The sequence below is a fragment of the Cynara cardunculus genome (genome assembly GCF_001531365.2).
Source record: "Cynara cardunculus var. scolymus isolate 2C chromosome LG 3, CcrdV1, whole genome shotgun sequence".
In the NCBI taxonomy this organism is placed as follows: Eukaryota; Viridiplantae; Streptophyta; class Magnoliopsida; order Asterales; family Asteraceae; genus Cynara; species Cynara cardunculus.
The window spans coordinates 35,271,956-35,285,818 of NC_037530.1; the positions used below are offsets into that span (position 1 = coordinate 35,271,956).

A 13,863-nucleotide genomic window follows, 5' to 3' on the forward strand; every position below is an offset into this window, starting at 1 on the left:
ACATCCAACTTTCAGAATTAAGCTTAAAAGTAAAACCATTTAAAATTACTCATTCCATTAACGAGAATTGCAGCATGGAAATTGAAATGTTTCTTCTTTTGGAAGAGTCTAACTTAAACTCACCTATTTACCCATGATCATAATTACATTTAAATTATGATATTGATTTGGGTCCATATGATTCAACTATTAGTCTTTACTAAAATGTATTCAAGGGCGAAGTCAAGCTATGCAATTTTCATGGGTTGAATAAAGTATTGTTTTACTCAGACCAACGGTAGGTATTTGCTATTAGCTGGAATGATGTAAAGGAAGTCCATTTAATGTTTCAACTTTCAAGCCATCTCTAAATTCATATATTAGTGTATCGCCACACATGCCCTGAGACACCTCAAAGCCATCATCATAACCAAACATATTCAAGATTATAGAGGGTGTGGTCTAGTTCAAATCTGTCCTTAGAATCTGCTGGACCTAGATACGGTTCCTTGGACAAACTATAACCTTGAGTCTAACAATCTGATACTAAATCGGTCCAAGAGTTTTGCTTCACAAACCAAAACAAAGAAGAGAGTTTTGGTTGCAGTAGGTGGTTGAAGAATACAAGGTTGACAAAGAAATTCATACCGGAGTGAAAGAAGAAAAAATATGGAGATGATGACAATGAAAGCATGTATCTTTGTAGTTTGGAAGATGCTAAAGCTAAAGCTTACTCCCACCATCCCAAAATAAATGTAACATTTCTATTTTAGTTTGTCCCAAAATAATTGTCCATTTTCAAGAGTGTCTATTTTCCAATCTACCTCTAATTACGAGATGGCGAAGTTCATTACTCTCTCTATTAACAAGGGTAAAATTTTCATTAGTTAATAGAAAAAATATAATAATTACACACTTCTAAAACTGGGTGTCTTTTCATTTTCATTGCGGACATTTATTTTGCGATGGAGGGAGTATTTTTCTTCTGTGATACATGTCATATTGATGCCTCACCCTACTATCCCGCGTCATAATACCGATTGAAATGCAAAACAATGATAAAGCATGTTGAAAGAGAAGGGTAAACCTGAAAGTAGACTTACAGGGTCGGATAGTTGATCTCTTTTAGAGTACATAGACTTCAACATCGTCTCTAGTGTGTCTTTAGCCAACTGGAAGTTCACATCCATATCTCCTGAACTTGGTCTTGTGTTGCTCTGAAGCTAAAAGTCAGTAATAGATTTAGAGAATCAACTATCCATTTTGCAGGTATGTCAGTAGCTTAGGAGCCTCTCTGCTCTCACAAAATCTCGATTATCAAGTCCAGATACCTTCAAACTAATGACAGCCACAGGATCTGCAGATTCAAGGTTTTCATTTGCCATGTTCCAAGTCATTGTCTTCAGACTGGGTAATGTATCCTGCAAATGGTTATCATTCAAAGAGATACAAAATCAAATGCCAGGCTTATATATCCTGTAAAAGATGCCAAATATCTCAATACAGTACCTGAACTTTCAATATATCTTCTCTCCACTCTTTATGGAACTTCTGGAGCAGAAGTGTCAATAATCTCTGTATCTCAGGCAAGACTTCAGTTGGGAACAGCTTTTGTATTTCATCCTTATTGGTGTTCTCATAAACACATCTACGAATCAACATACGAAGGCATACCAAAAGCTGCATACAATAAATTTTTAAGTTCATCTTTACTAGCAATTATAAATCAGATCAAGCCGCTCACTGGATGGCATTTTGTAGCTAGCATGGACGACAAAGAAAAGTTATGAACACATGTTCCTGGTATAAAAAATTCTAGGAAAGATCATCACAAATGTTTTGAAGAACAACTTGGATGTTATATTCTTTTTAATTTAGGATTTAATTATAAATACTTGTACAAGATTATTATACTTGAAGGAACAGCCAGTTACAAGATCATTCAATCACTATTACAGTATAGATAATGATCTGAAACCACATATACCCAACTGATCACTAGTGTGACATTTGATTGAATGATAAATCTTAACATTAGATTTGAAAGTCCAGCATATTTAAGACCGCAGAGTCTGTTGGAACAAAGCAACTAGAGTTCACTGAAATGTTTTCAGTCATTTGCAATACACTGCATTCGCAAAATTGGGACAGATAAACAAAAAGGAAAACAGGGAATGTGATTTGTGATACACATTTAGAGAACTGGCATCAGATGGTAGTGTATTTCAGTATTCCAACTGCCTGGATCAAAGTTTCATCCTAATAAGAAAAGACAACGTCTTCCTAACACCGTAACACGTTAAGTTATTTTAATACATCATTGCATCGTGTTGTACCCTCATGGCTTCAAATTCCCAAATTTTGAAGACCTCCATACCCTAGTCCAATGATTTGGAAGTCCTGAATCATCCAAAAGAATAGATAAACAGTAAACATTTTATAAGCAATTTCAAGCCAGTGCATACAGTAGACATAAACAGCATGGGAAAATATTAACGGTGTATTTTTCATGGTTCACAGTTCATGTAAATTCTTGACATTTCAAAATTTCGATTTGGACCTTATACCGAGTACCGGACGTAGAAGAACATTTACGATGAGCGGTAGCAAAAACTACGTGGATTTAGCTTCTGAAAAATCAAAAATGGTAATTACAGGATCGAGGTCGGCATCATTCTGAAGCTGAAGCATATCACGGATAACATCGCGATCGGTTGAATCAAGACCAACTTTGCGAGTTCTCCATAGAGTCTCGAGTATGTACTCCACCGATTCCTTCGAATTCGCTCTCACCAACAGAGGTAAATTTCCCCATAATGAATGCTCCATCGTCATAATCTAATACACACAGAGAGATTCTCGATTTGACTCACGCAGTGTTTGCAGATTTTGTAGTTGATCCACTCAAATCAATAGAAAAATGCCCTAGAAACGGCGTGATCTTTGAAGGTCCTATCGGAGTTTTTCTTATTCCTTTGGGTACAAAATGAAAATAACTATTGACATCCTACCATTTAGGGGGTGTTTGGGTAAGCTTATTTAAAACAACTTATACTTTTTTGTAAAAGTGCTTATTAACTTATGCGATATCAAACTGGAGTTTTGTAAAAAGTGTTTGGATTAGCTTATAGCGGTACCAAAATGCAAAATGACCAAAAAGGACAGCTCATTTTTAGGTTATCTTCTACCCTATATCAGTTGATACGCAGGTAAAGCATCAGGTATATGAGTTGAAGAAAAAGGGTTCATATTTGAAACCCTAGAATCGTTGGAAGTTGGTGAAGCGAAGGAAGAAGCAGGAAGAAGGAAGAAGCAGGAAGCGAAGGAAGAAGCAGGAAGCAAAATGCAAAGCGAAGGAAGAATCAGGTATATCTTCTACCCTATACCAAAATGCAAAGCGAAGGAAGAAGCAGGAAGCCGGCGATGAGAAACCAGAGGACTTGCCGGCGATGAGAGGGGAGAGACGGATGCGATGAGAGGGTTAAAAGGGTAATATGTCAAATAAGTCAAGAGGGAGTAACTTATCAAAAACAACTTATTACCGGTTTGGCACCGGTATAAGCAGTTTTTTTTTTTTTCACATCCAAACACTCAAAATAACTTATCGGCGGTTGTGGACTGAAATAAGTTGATAAGCACCTTAAATAAGCTTTCCCAAACACCCCCTTAGATACCTCAGTTATCGTTTTTAGTTGTTTCCTTTGCTTTGCTGATACCGAGTAAGAATCTTGATGGTTGTCATATTTGTCCGGTAAAGTAATATGACTTGACAATCGCTTATCCAGGATTCCAGGTAAGCGTTTGGTAAACAGCCTCTTAATCATTTTTAAAAAATTATTAAAATTACAAAACTACCTGATTTTTCATCGTAAAGGATATATTGATGAAAATCACATCTATAACCTCTTGGCTTATTAAAAAAAATGATTTAATAATCACCAGAAAGTAAAGATAATTAAACCAATTAGGTATCACCTTGTTAACAAGAACCAACAACCGGTTTCCAACCAAACAAGTGTGCCGTGTAAAAATAAGGATACATAATGTGTTCAGCTCCGACTCTATTATAATTCATAGACTGCGTTGAAGAACAAAGAAATTGGCATCTAACTCTCTGTGATGTTTGCCTTGAATCTACGACGTCTTCTCTTTTGTGCTCTTGAGCTGTTTTGGTGTGATGGATATTAGATTTAGGAGGCGTATGAGTCAGCCCTAGCACATGTGATTTGTTTGTAAGGTGGATGTCGGTCTAGTGTCCAACGCCACATCTCACATTTAGCAAGTGTATACGCTATTCGAGCTTGATATGTCCCTTCTTATGTTTTCGTTGTTATGTTATTTGTTGGTTTCTTTAAGATTTGCAGCTATATTGTTCGATATCTTGAGATTTGTTTTTACATGTTTCCATTACCTTCTTTATCCTTACACCGGGCGTTTGGCTCAGTCGTGTTTTCTTTTCCTTCCCCACAGCAGGTAATTGAAGGGGGTGGCTAAGACTTCAAGAAGGAGAGTAGATCAGGTTCTCGACATCAAAAGGATATAAGAGATTTATTGATATTTCAGCTAGTATTCGATTTCTTTCATTTGTTATTTAGACCAACGTTTTCTTTCAAGAGCATGTTTGGTTTTAGTTGAATTATTGGGAGACATCTGAAATCATTTTGTTGGAGTTTCAATTCTATCGGAGACTTTATTTTGGAGGTTTTATATACCTGTTACATTATGTTTTAAGTACCCCCCCTCTTTTGAAATGGGGGTGCTACACACCCACCTTACCCACCCCACTCTCACCCGTCCAATCCAGCTTGGTCCGTTTGCATAGAGGCCAAGGGTCAGAGCCAGTTAAGAAGGGATACCGAAATATAGTTAGGGGCTGAATGGTTTGGTGCAAAATGATTAAGAGACCCTTGTAATATAGTGCAAAATGAGATATAATTGTTTGGTAGTACTTAATGGTCAAAGGACGTCCAAGATACAAAATCATTCAGAGGGTTTTAGAACCATTAAAATGCATACTTTTTTTTTGCCAAACAAGATTCACCTCTTAGCGATTCAAATGTTGCCTCTTAATGAAACTATTAGGAGGTAAACAAACAACCCCTTAGATCCTTCACAGAATCCGGAAAATGAGAAGCGTTGGCATATATTAGTTCAAGTTCGACACGATCCATATAAATAAACAGTCATTACAAGAATCTGTGCCATCAACCCTTTTAAGATGTGTGACAGCATATGGTTTTTATTGTTGTGCATATAAGCTTAAAGTGGCAAAGGCCTGTATAACATAGGTTCAGGTTGCCACAGTGGAAGTACCACAACCATCATGTACACATGCCAAAACATCTTTGTAGTCCCTTGAGATTGTGAAGCTATCATACACCCCTCCATCTCTACTCTTCTTGTACTCCAACAGCAGCGAAGAGTGGTTAAACGCCGTTAGTTTCACAAACCCCCAGTCGTGATCTTTATAGAGACTCCAATCCGTATTAATCTCGCTAAAGTCCGACAACGTGCTCCCGCCTCCACCAACAACAACGTGAATTGTCCCACTTACGGTACCAGAATAGTTGAATCTTTCCTTGTCGACACATTGATTCTACACCACGACCAACGGAATAAAGCGTATGTTACACAGATGTAGTAAGAGATTAACAGTATCTCCAACAGATTCTCTATAATTTCTCCAAAATGGATAAGCAAATAAATTGCATTCAACTCCAACAGTTTCTTCATTTTTGGAGATTTGTCATTAATTCTACTATTAAAATATTCAGTAATTAAATATCCCAACAAATTTTCAAATAAATACATCCAACTTCTTTGGTGTTAACAATAAAAAAACCAACCACACGGGTGGTGCCTGATTGGTTTGAACTTGGCTCCAAAGGTCAAAAGTACCTGGAGGTCCCAAGTTCAAAAATCTCCTTGTGGCCATGGAGGTTCAAATGCGGTGACTCCGGGCTATTTGCAAAGCAGGTGGTCGCCCTGGGATTAGTCAGCTCACATAGCGGGTTGGATATCCAGGTTAATAAAAAAAACAAAAAAAAAACCATTTCTCTCTCTTCAACATTTAATTCTTAGGAGTTCTACAAATTTGGAGGATTTTTTTATCCTCTCTTACTTTCTCCATTTTAAAGAATCTGTTGAAGATGTTCTAACAACTCAATATGAGCCAAAGACAATTGATACGACTCATTACTCCCATGTTTAAGTAAACACAAATTAAATTAAACCAAACCAAACCAAACCAAACGAACCCATAGTCTCAGGGTGGGATGTAAAAGTAAATACAAATTAAAGAAGCATTTTAGAGTGGGGCGGGTTCAGTTGCAAACCTAACTTCCGTTGTGAACCAAGGGACAAACGAGAGCATGCCATGTGTCCCACACATTCATGAGATATTCATCATGAATGTTGTAAAAAATTCACGTTCATTATTTATGATGAATGGGGACAAACGGGAACACATGTCGTACTCCTGTTTGTCAGCTGATTCGCAACGGAAATCAAGTTTGCAAATGAACTATCATCTTTTAGAGTACTTAAGGGGTTCACAGGTTATAACTGAAAAACTGTCAAGTTAGATAGTGAGCTATATTAGAACGAGATTTCTAGCTATATAACCTTAAATGAGATTTTAATTGAATCCATCACCTTTTCACGAGTATAAACAAAAATTTTCTTACATAGCCAGAAGGTCATGAATTTAATTAAAAACTCATTTAAGGTCATTTACCCAAACGACTCATATTAGAACCCTTACGTGTATTTATCTATACAGAAAAATAAGAGTAGCACCTGGTATATACGACACGTTCTCTCATACCCATGTACATGTCCGTAAAATGCGATATCCACCTTGTATTTCTGCCACAGCTTCTGCAAGTGTTCTCTTCCCATGGGTTCTTCAAATGAACCCTCCTTGGCATACCGATTGCTAGAAGAATAGCCAAGGACACGGTTAGCAGCAAAGATCAGCCACGGCTGTTTTTGCCTGTCAACTGATGCAAAGCATTTCTCTATCCATGCATACTGTTCCGAACCTTCCCTCCAATCATGCTCTGAATCTGCTATACAGAAATGAAACATGCCATAATCTGTTGAGTACCTGTGAAGACAAGTATGAGTTGAGATGTAACTTCGATGATGAATTTACAAGAAAAGAAGCACTAAGAATGGTTCAAATTAACCACAAGGGTGGTGCTCGATTGGTTTGAGCTTGGGCTCTAAAGGTCAAAAGTGCCTGGAGGTCCCAGGTTCGAATCCAAGGAGGAATAAAAATCCCCTTGTGGCCACGGAGGTTCAAATGCGGTGACTCCGGGTCACTCGCAAAGCAGGTGGTCACCCTGGGATTAGTCGGCTCACATAGTGGGTTGGATATCCAGGTTAATTAAAAAAAAATGGTTCAAACGGAAAAAACCTTCGCTTCTTTCCTAAATTGATCTTCATGCTACCCTTTCTGATTTCATCTTTATTATTTAGTTTTTTTGCAAATAACAAATAAATTATCAAGATTTGACATAAAAGATAGATACCCCTGAAGTAGAGGTGATCATTTGCGGGTCTAGGCTGGGTCCGGGTCAGACCTAACTTATTTTTTTTGTCCAACGGGCCTAATATTATAAACTCAAGCCCTTTTTTCGGGCTTGACAACTAACGGGTCGGGCTTGCCCACGGGCTAATGAGCCTAAAAAGCGTAACTCTTATAAATCTATAAACTTGATCACTAGCAATTAATTGACAAATGTGGAACCATAAAGTAAAGGAAAAACATGGTTGCAATTAAAAAATTTAAGCAACTAAAATGACACATGGATCTCAACAAGTGGAGTAAGAAATGAAAAACAAAATTCAGCCTTCCATAAAATCAATAATGCATTCCTATTTTTTAAATATTCATATTTCCATGGCTCAATCATGCTACTGTCAAGTTCAAACATCCCAAGTTTTGATCAAGGACCACCATAATTCTTTAGCCAAAGAGTCCCATCTTATAACTTTAATAATTTAATTTTAAAATATATTAATATAATTTTAGTTAATGGTAAAGAAATATTAATTATCAAATATAAACGGGCTGGACGGGCTTGTCCATATTTATTTTTACATTGCCCATGCCTGCCCGTTAATTTTAACGAACAAACCCGGGTCCGTCCATTTTCTCGATAATGGTTGTCCAAGCCCGTATTTCTAGTGGGCCAGATGGCCCAGGTCTAATGGGTCGTCCCGTCCATGAACAGCTCTACCCTGAAGGCCTATTTTTGCCCTTGATCTGTTTTTCTAATCAACATTCTAGTTAGGGTCCTTTGATTAAATGACATTTTATCGGATTTTTCTTTAAACATATGACCTTCTGACACGTTTAAGAATGGGCATATTTTGGTATATAATCTTAAATGAGATTGTAATTTAAGTCCATAACCTTCTGATGAGTGAAGCTATTTTTTCATTAATAGGCCACGAGGTCATGGATTTAATTAAAATCTCATTTAAGGTTATATACCTAAATGACCCTTCGAGAATGTCACTGCTTAACAAAAGAATGTCACTTCCATACACAAGAATGCCTAAAAACCTGTCAAATGGTCATGGATTTAAAAAACATTTGTCAGGGGGTCATTTAGCTAAATAACCCTTCTAGTGAACTTCCAGTGGGAGAATTTATTTAAAATAAATTAGCCTCTTTATTTTTATTTTTGATTAACCTGGATATCCAACCCGCTATGCGAGCCGACTAATCCCAGGGCAACCACCTGCTTTGCAGATGTCCCGGAGTCACCGCATTTGAACCTCCATGGACACAAGGGGATTTTTATTCCTCCTTGGATTTGAACCTGGGACCTCCTGGTATTTTTGACCTTTGGAGCCAAGCTCAAACCAATCAGGCACCATCCTTGTGGTTAATTAGCCTCTTTATGGTTTCAATATTATTGGATGTCCCAAAAGAGACTAGAAAAAGCATTAGCAAACACTGCTTTATGCGATGTTTCTTCTTTGTATGCTTATAAATATGAAGTCATCAAGAAGAATCAATCAATTTACCAAAACTTAGCTCTGTTTTTCGCAGGAACGTAAAACATGGTCTCAGCGGGCACACCACACTCCCCGCCTGAATCAGAAGTCAAATAGAAGGATCCCGAATTAGGAAAATCTCGTTCATTGTTGCCACTGCAGGATTAAAAGTAAGCTGTCAGTATATTATTTCATCTATAACTAAGATGATGTCGATTCTTAAAATCCAAACCTTGCAACCATATAAGGTTTTTTTGAAGCAATCGGTTCAATTTGTGCTGTAAAGTGGTCCCACTGCGAGATATATCCTTTTGCATATGCTAGATTACCGATATGGAATACTATATCAAAGTTATCAAGGTCACTCAATAGTCGGTCAGCAGTCATGAGTGATCCGGGCTGGTAATTAGCATAATCATTTGAACCATCGCGTTCACCCTGAAGATAGCGACAAATTTAGAAACTCGTAGTTATCGTTAAAAAGTCATGGCCATCTAATGAGCAAAAGGCCATAGAGCTCAACACCAAGGAACCACTACCTTCCCCATGTCTCCAAATATAATAACACGTTGCAACGAGTCTTGTCCAGGATAAGGAGATGATTTGAAAGAATGCATTCTGCTCCAAATAATAGAGCCGTTGGACAACCTATGGCCCATCCTGTAAACGTACCTGGAAAATCATTGTCGCAAAACCAGATCCCGTTCAGAAAATAACATGGAGAATGAGAAAAATAGCATCGATGCTTCTCAACGTTATTAATTAAAATGATAAGAGGGCAAAACATACATGGTGTTAGGCCACAAATCCTTTAAGAAACTAGTGTGTATAAAACCAGGATCACGCCATCCAACAGTACGTGCAGGTGCACCTGCAGGGGAATTAAAGTTCCTATCAGCTCAAGTAACTTATCTTGATCCCTCCGTCCCATCCACAACGAAAAAAGCACATAGTTTTAGAAATCTGTATTATTGCACTTTTTAATTAACTAAATGACAATTATACCCGTAACAATAGAAGGAGTAGTGAATTTCTCCGTCTCATAATTAAGGGTAGAATTGAAAAGTATGAACTTACTTTTGAAAATGGACAAACAAACTAAATGGAAATGTGGACACTTATTTTGAGATGGAGGGAGTAGAAGGGAAGGATTATATGTCGTTTAAAAGAAGAATGGTGCATAAAGACGTATTACACCGTGAAATCTTACCACACATGCTGCTACGAGAAAATGTCAATGTTCCTGCCGGAGAGAGATATGTGCTTTGGCCGTCCTTCCAACCCCACTCAACAAATGGAGTGGCTTCATCAATGCTGTAGCCACTTGTCCATGTTATCGTCATCTGAACAAGCACCAAATATAACCGATGATGTAACCATTTAAAACACAAGAAGAAACATATTAGAAGATTAACACAACAAAGTACAATCCACTGTCGACATTAGATGGATACATGAATACACAACCAAGCTATACGATTCTGAAAGTATGATTACTTTCAAATCGAAATTGCTCACGAGTCTGATGAGGCTGGTTGTAGAAAAATTTAATTGATCAAAAGGTCTGTGGTCCAGCGGTACATGGGTTACAGGAAGAGCCTAGCCTCCAAGGAGGTCAAGGGTTCAAAACCTCACCAAAAGTGAAGAGTGTGCATGAGTCCTTTCCATATATATATAAAGAGAGAGGGAGGTTCAAACGAGAACAAGGTTCAAATAATAAAACACGAGAACACCAAAATCACATGTGATTTTACACTGAAATCACATGTGATCACGGCGATGTTGGCTGCAATCTAGGTCGTGGGCCAATACCCTTGCGTTGACCATGTTTCATAATCACATGTGATTTTACACTGGAACCATGTGACATAGGCGGTATTGTGTTTTTTTTTACCCTGTTCATGTTTGAACCCGAACCCTATATACAGGGATCGATTCAATCAAGACAATTAAATATCATGAGAAGGTAAGAACCGAAGGTTAATGGAAGGTTCATATATGAATCATTGAAAAAATTCGAGAAAATCTATTTGAAGATGCATATGTGAATAGACGTTACAAATTATTCACTGTTCCCAGATACATCTTCAAATGGATATTTTCAATGATTCACATATTAACCTTCCTTTTCTTACCTTCTCACGATATTTAGCCTTCTTGTTTGAACCTATCTATTCTATATTACAAAACATTTGACAAAAACTCTTAACAACCATTTTTTATACAAGTGATGCATATTACTTAAAATTCAAGATCACAAATAAATTGTGCATAAGTACAACTTATTAAAGTTCCATGCTTGAATTCGTGTAACCAACTGCAGATAAACATAATCAAATACAGGATAAACATTTCATTTTAAATATAAAAAATCTAAAATATAATTAGGAATTTAGGATAATCATTGTGTTCTAACAGAATACTTAATTATTATCTATATAAAAATTTATATTATTAAATCAAATCATTGAATTAAAGAAATTACACAAACAAACAAGAACTTTTAAATAGTTATTTTGATACTAATATCGATATATTTTATTCAAAAATAAAAACATTATCGTTTTCTCAAAACCACATAAAACCGTATTATAACATCAACAGAGACAGAATAGAAAAAAAAAATTAAAATCAAGTTGTATCTCACCTACCCTTCTAGTATATATACAGAAATTACAGGATCATTGATGGAAATTTACCTCATTCCAAGCCTTCCCTTGAGCAAGACGCGGATAAAGGGGAGCTTTGGGGTTTGCAAATGATATAGGAGATGAAGCAGATATCAACTTTGGCTGTGATACCCAAATAGTAATTGGTCAGTGGGACTGTAACATCAACAAATCCATGTATTAGACAACAAAAGGTAGTGGAAAGAGTGACTTCACGCACACTCTCCAACCCGCCAGTAAAAAGTGCAAACGAGAAGTCTTCCCGCTGATTGATAATCTGGAACACTAATGAAGCTTGACCTGTTGTTGTGTATGCGGGATTGGAATCCTCTACGAACATGTACTGTTTATGGCAAATATTACAATATCGATTAGAAGAAAGAAAATATGAATCTGAGAGTCCCGTTTACAACATCTTACCTTTATTGGGGCTGTGCATATGTATGGAGTGACTGGAGAGTCACCAGACTCAAAGTAACAATTTGATGCACTGCAACATTCATTCAATTGTTGAGAATAAGCATTTCTACGAGTGGAGGAAAATATGTAAGGATGTGTTTGGTATGCAGATCAACGGAACTGGACTGGACAGGTGAAAGAATTGTGGAAGGTTTTAGGGTTTTAATTTAATATGGGTAAATTTACCCATCTTTTCTTATTTCCCTGATTTTTGTTCCACGTATTTTAGTGTGAGAAAAAAGCATTTTTGGCCCACTCCGTTGTGTCCAAGTCTAATGTCGTGCCAAGCGTGTGGACAAGTTTTTAACTGTCGTGTCCCGTGTACCAATACCAAACGCACCCTAAAAGGCAATGCAGGCATGCATGGTAAGACTACTTTCAGAATCAAACATGGAGAGAATGCAAAAATATATCAGCAGTTGTTAATAGTAGTTTCAGGCACATTAGGAATTGATAGATAAACATTACTCGAACTTTGCAGGCGAGAAAACTCCAACCCAGTCATCCTTTCTTGGGTTTACTGTCTGAAGCTCCACGTGGACCCATGCAGTATCCTCACCCTATCGTTATATGAACAGTCGGACACCAATCAGTTATTTAGATGAATAACCAACTCATAAAACTAGACCCAAATACATTCAAACACAGTACCGGAAAGCAATAAAAGTGCGAGCAAGAAGCCATTGATTAAGAAAACCTCTATAGACTTGACTATTACGCCTTCTCCTAAACTATAAATGTACTCATTCTTCTTCTGAGTTTATGAATGGCAGCTAAATCAAGTATAGGGGATTAGAGGGAGGTTCTGGGGAAACCCCCCAGAAAATGAAAACTGAGGAACGCCTTGGTAACCATTCATCTGGACGGTATGCACATGTGCATACAAGTAATTGAAGTTGTTTCTTGGTTTTTATGCCCATATGCATGTTATATCAGACAAACGGCTTACAAATTACTTGTATGCACATGTGCATACCGTCCAGATGAACTACTACTAGGGTGTTCCTCAGTTTTTCAGTTTTTTGTGGTTTTCCCTTAAACCTGACCCTAGGAGCTGAGATTAATATACATTTTACCCATAGACAAGTAAAACTACTAAAAAGTTACTAGGGAAATAATCAAAATGTTCATCAACAAGTTAAAGTGGCTGGTAAACAGAAAGTAAGACCAGTTTTACCTTATCCCCCAGAAGTAAAGGGTTAACGATAATGCAAGATGATTCCTCAAGAGCATTAACAGCATTGTGAATCGCTATCTTGGCAAGTGGGTGTTCATTGGTGGGAGCCTGGAGATGGTCAGGATCAGTTCCTTCAGGATGAGCGGAAGATGAAGCATAACAAACCCTAAAAACAAAAGAACTTGACACCAACAAGAACAGCGTGAACAGTTCATTTGTTGTTCTCATTTTATCAAACAGTTGTTACTCTAAGCCAAGACTTGGTTTCTATTTATAGCCACTAATCACAAACTCATAACAGATTAACGAGACATTAATCAAGAGCCCAGGACAAGTTTATTTTTGTAATTCCAAAATGTTGTTTTTTTAATGTATTTCAAGTAATTTAATGTGGTTATCCATTTCTTTTGCTTCAACCAATGGCAATTTTAACAATAAATTCAACTCATTTAACACTCAAAAGTTACTGTTTGGGGATGCAGGGAGTATTTATCATGTAACAAATGATCCCCAGCTTTTAGTGGACACAAAAACTGTGTGCAATAAGGTTTCCATGACCCTCAGGAT

General features: G+C 37.1%; 2 protein-coding genes across 3 annotated transcripts in view; both read right to left on the reverse strand.

Annotated features, from left to right (window-relative positions):
* The window catches only part of LOC112509519, a 3,535-nt gene extending 659 nt beyond the window's left edge, over positions 1 to 2,876 (reverse strand). For both annotated transcript variants that reach the window (XR_003068836.1, XM_025114513.1), the window contains exons 1-4: positions 2,635 to 2,876; positions 1,489 to 1,659; positions 1,311 to 1,400; positions 1,083 to 1,202 (exon numbers count right to left, since the gene is read on the reverse strand). Coding sequence is in view for 1 of the 2 variants with exons in the window: in XM_025114513.1 (XP_024970281.1) it covers positions 1,083 to 1,202; positions 1,311 to 1,400; positions 1,489 to 1,659; positions 2,635 to 2,814 (561 nt within the window). In the remaining variant the exon portion in view is untranslated. The remainder of the gene's footprint in view (positions 1 to 1,082; positions 1,203 to 1,310; positions 1,401 to 1,488; positions 1,660 to 2,634) is intronic.
* A 2,263-nt stretch (positions 2,877 to 5,139) lies between these two features.
* LOC112509655 (probable inactive purple acid phosphatase 27) lies at positions 5,140 to 12,054 on the reverse strand. Its single transcript, XM_025114728.1, has 9 exons — positions 11,881 to 12,054; positions 11,691 to 11,783; positions 10,202 to 10,334; positions 9,781 to 9,862; positions 9,531 to 9,663; positions 9,224 to 9,429; positions 9,022 to 9,147; positions 6,778 to 7,087; positions 5,140 to 5,575 (listed from the first exon to the last, which is right to left on the reverse strand). Exons 1-9 carry the CDS (start codon positions 11,998 to 12,000, stop codon positions 5,270 to 5,272), a joined length of 1,509 nt encoding a protein of 502 aa, XP_024970496.1. The 5' UTR covers positions 12,001 to 12,054; the 3' UTR covers positions 5,140 to 5,269.
* Between the last annotated feature and the right edge of the window lie 1,809 nt (positions 12,055 to 13,863).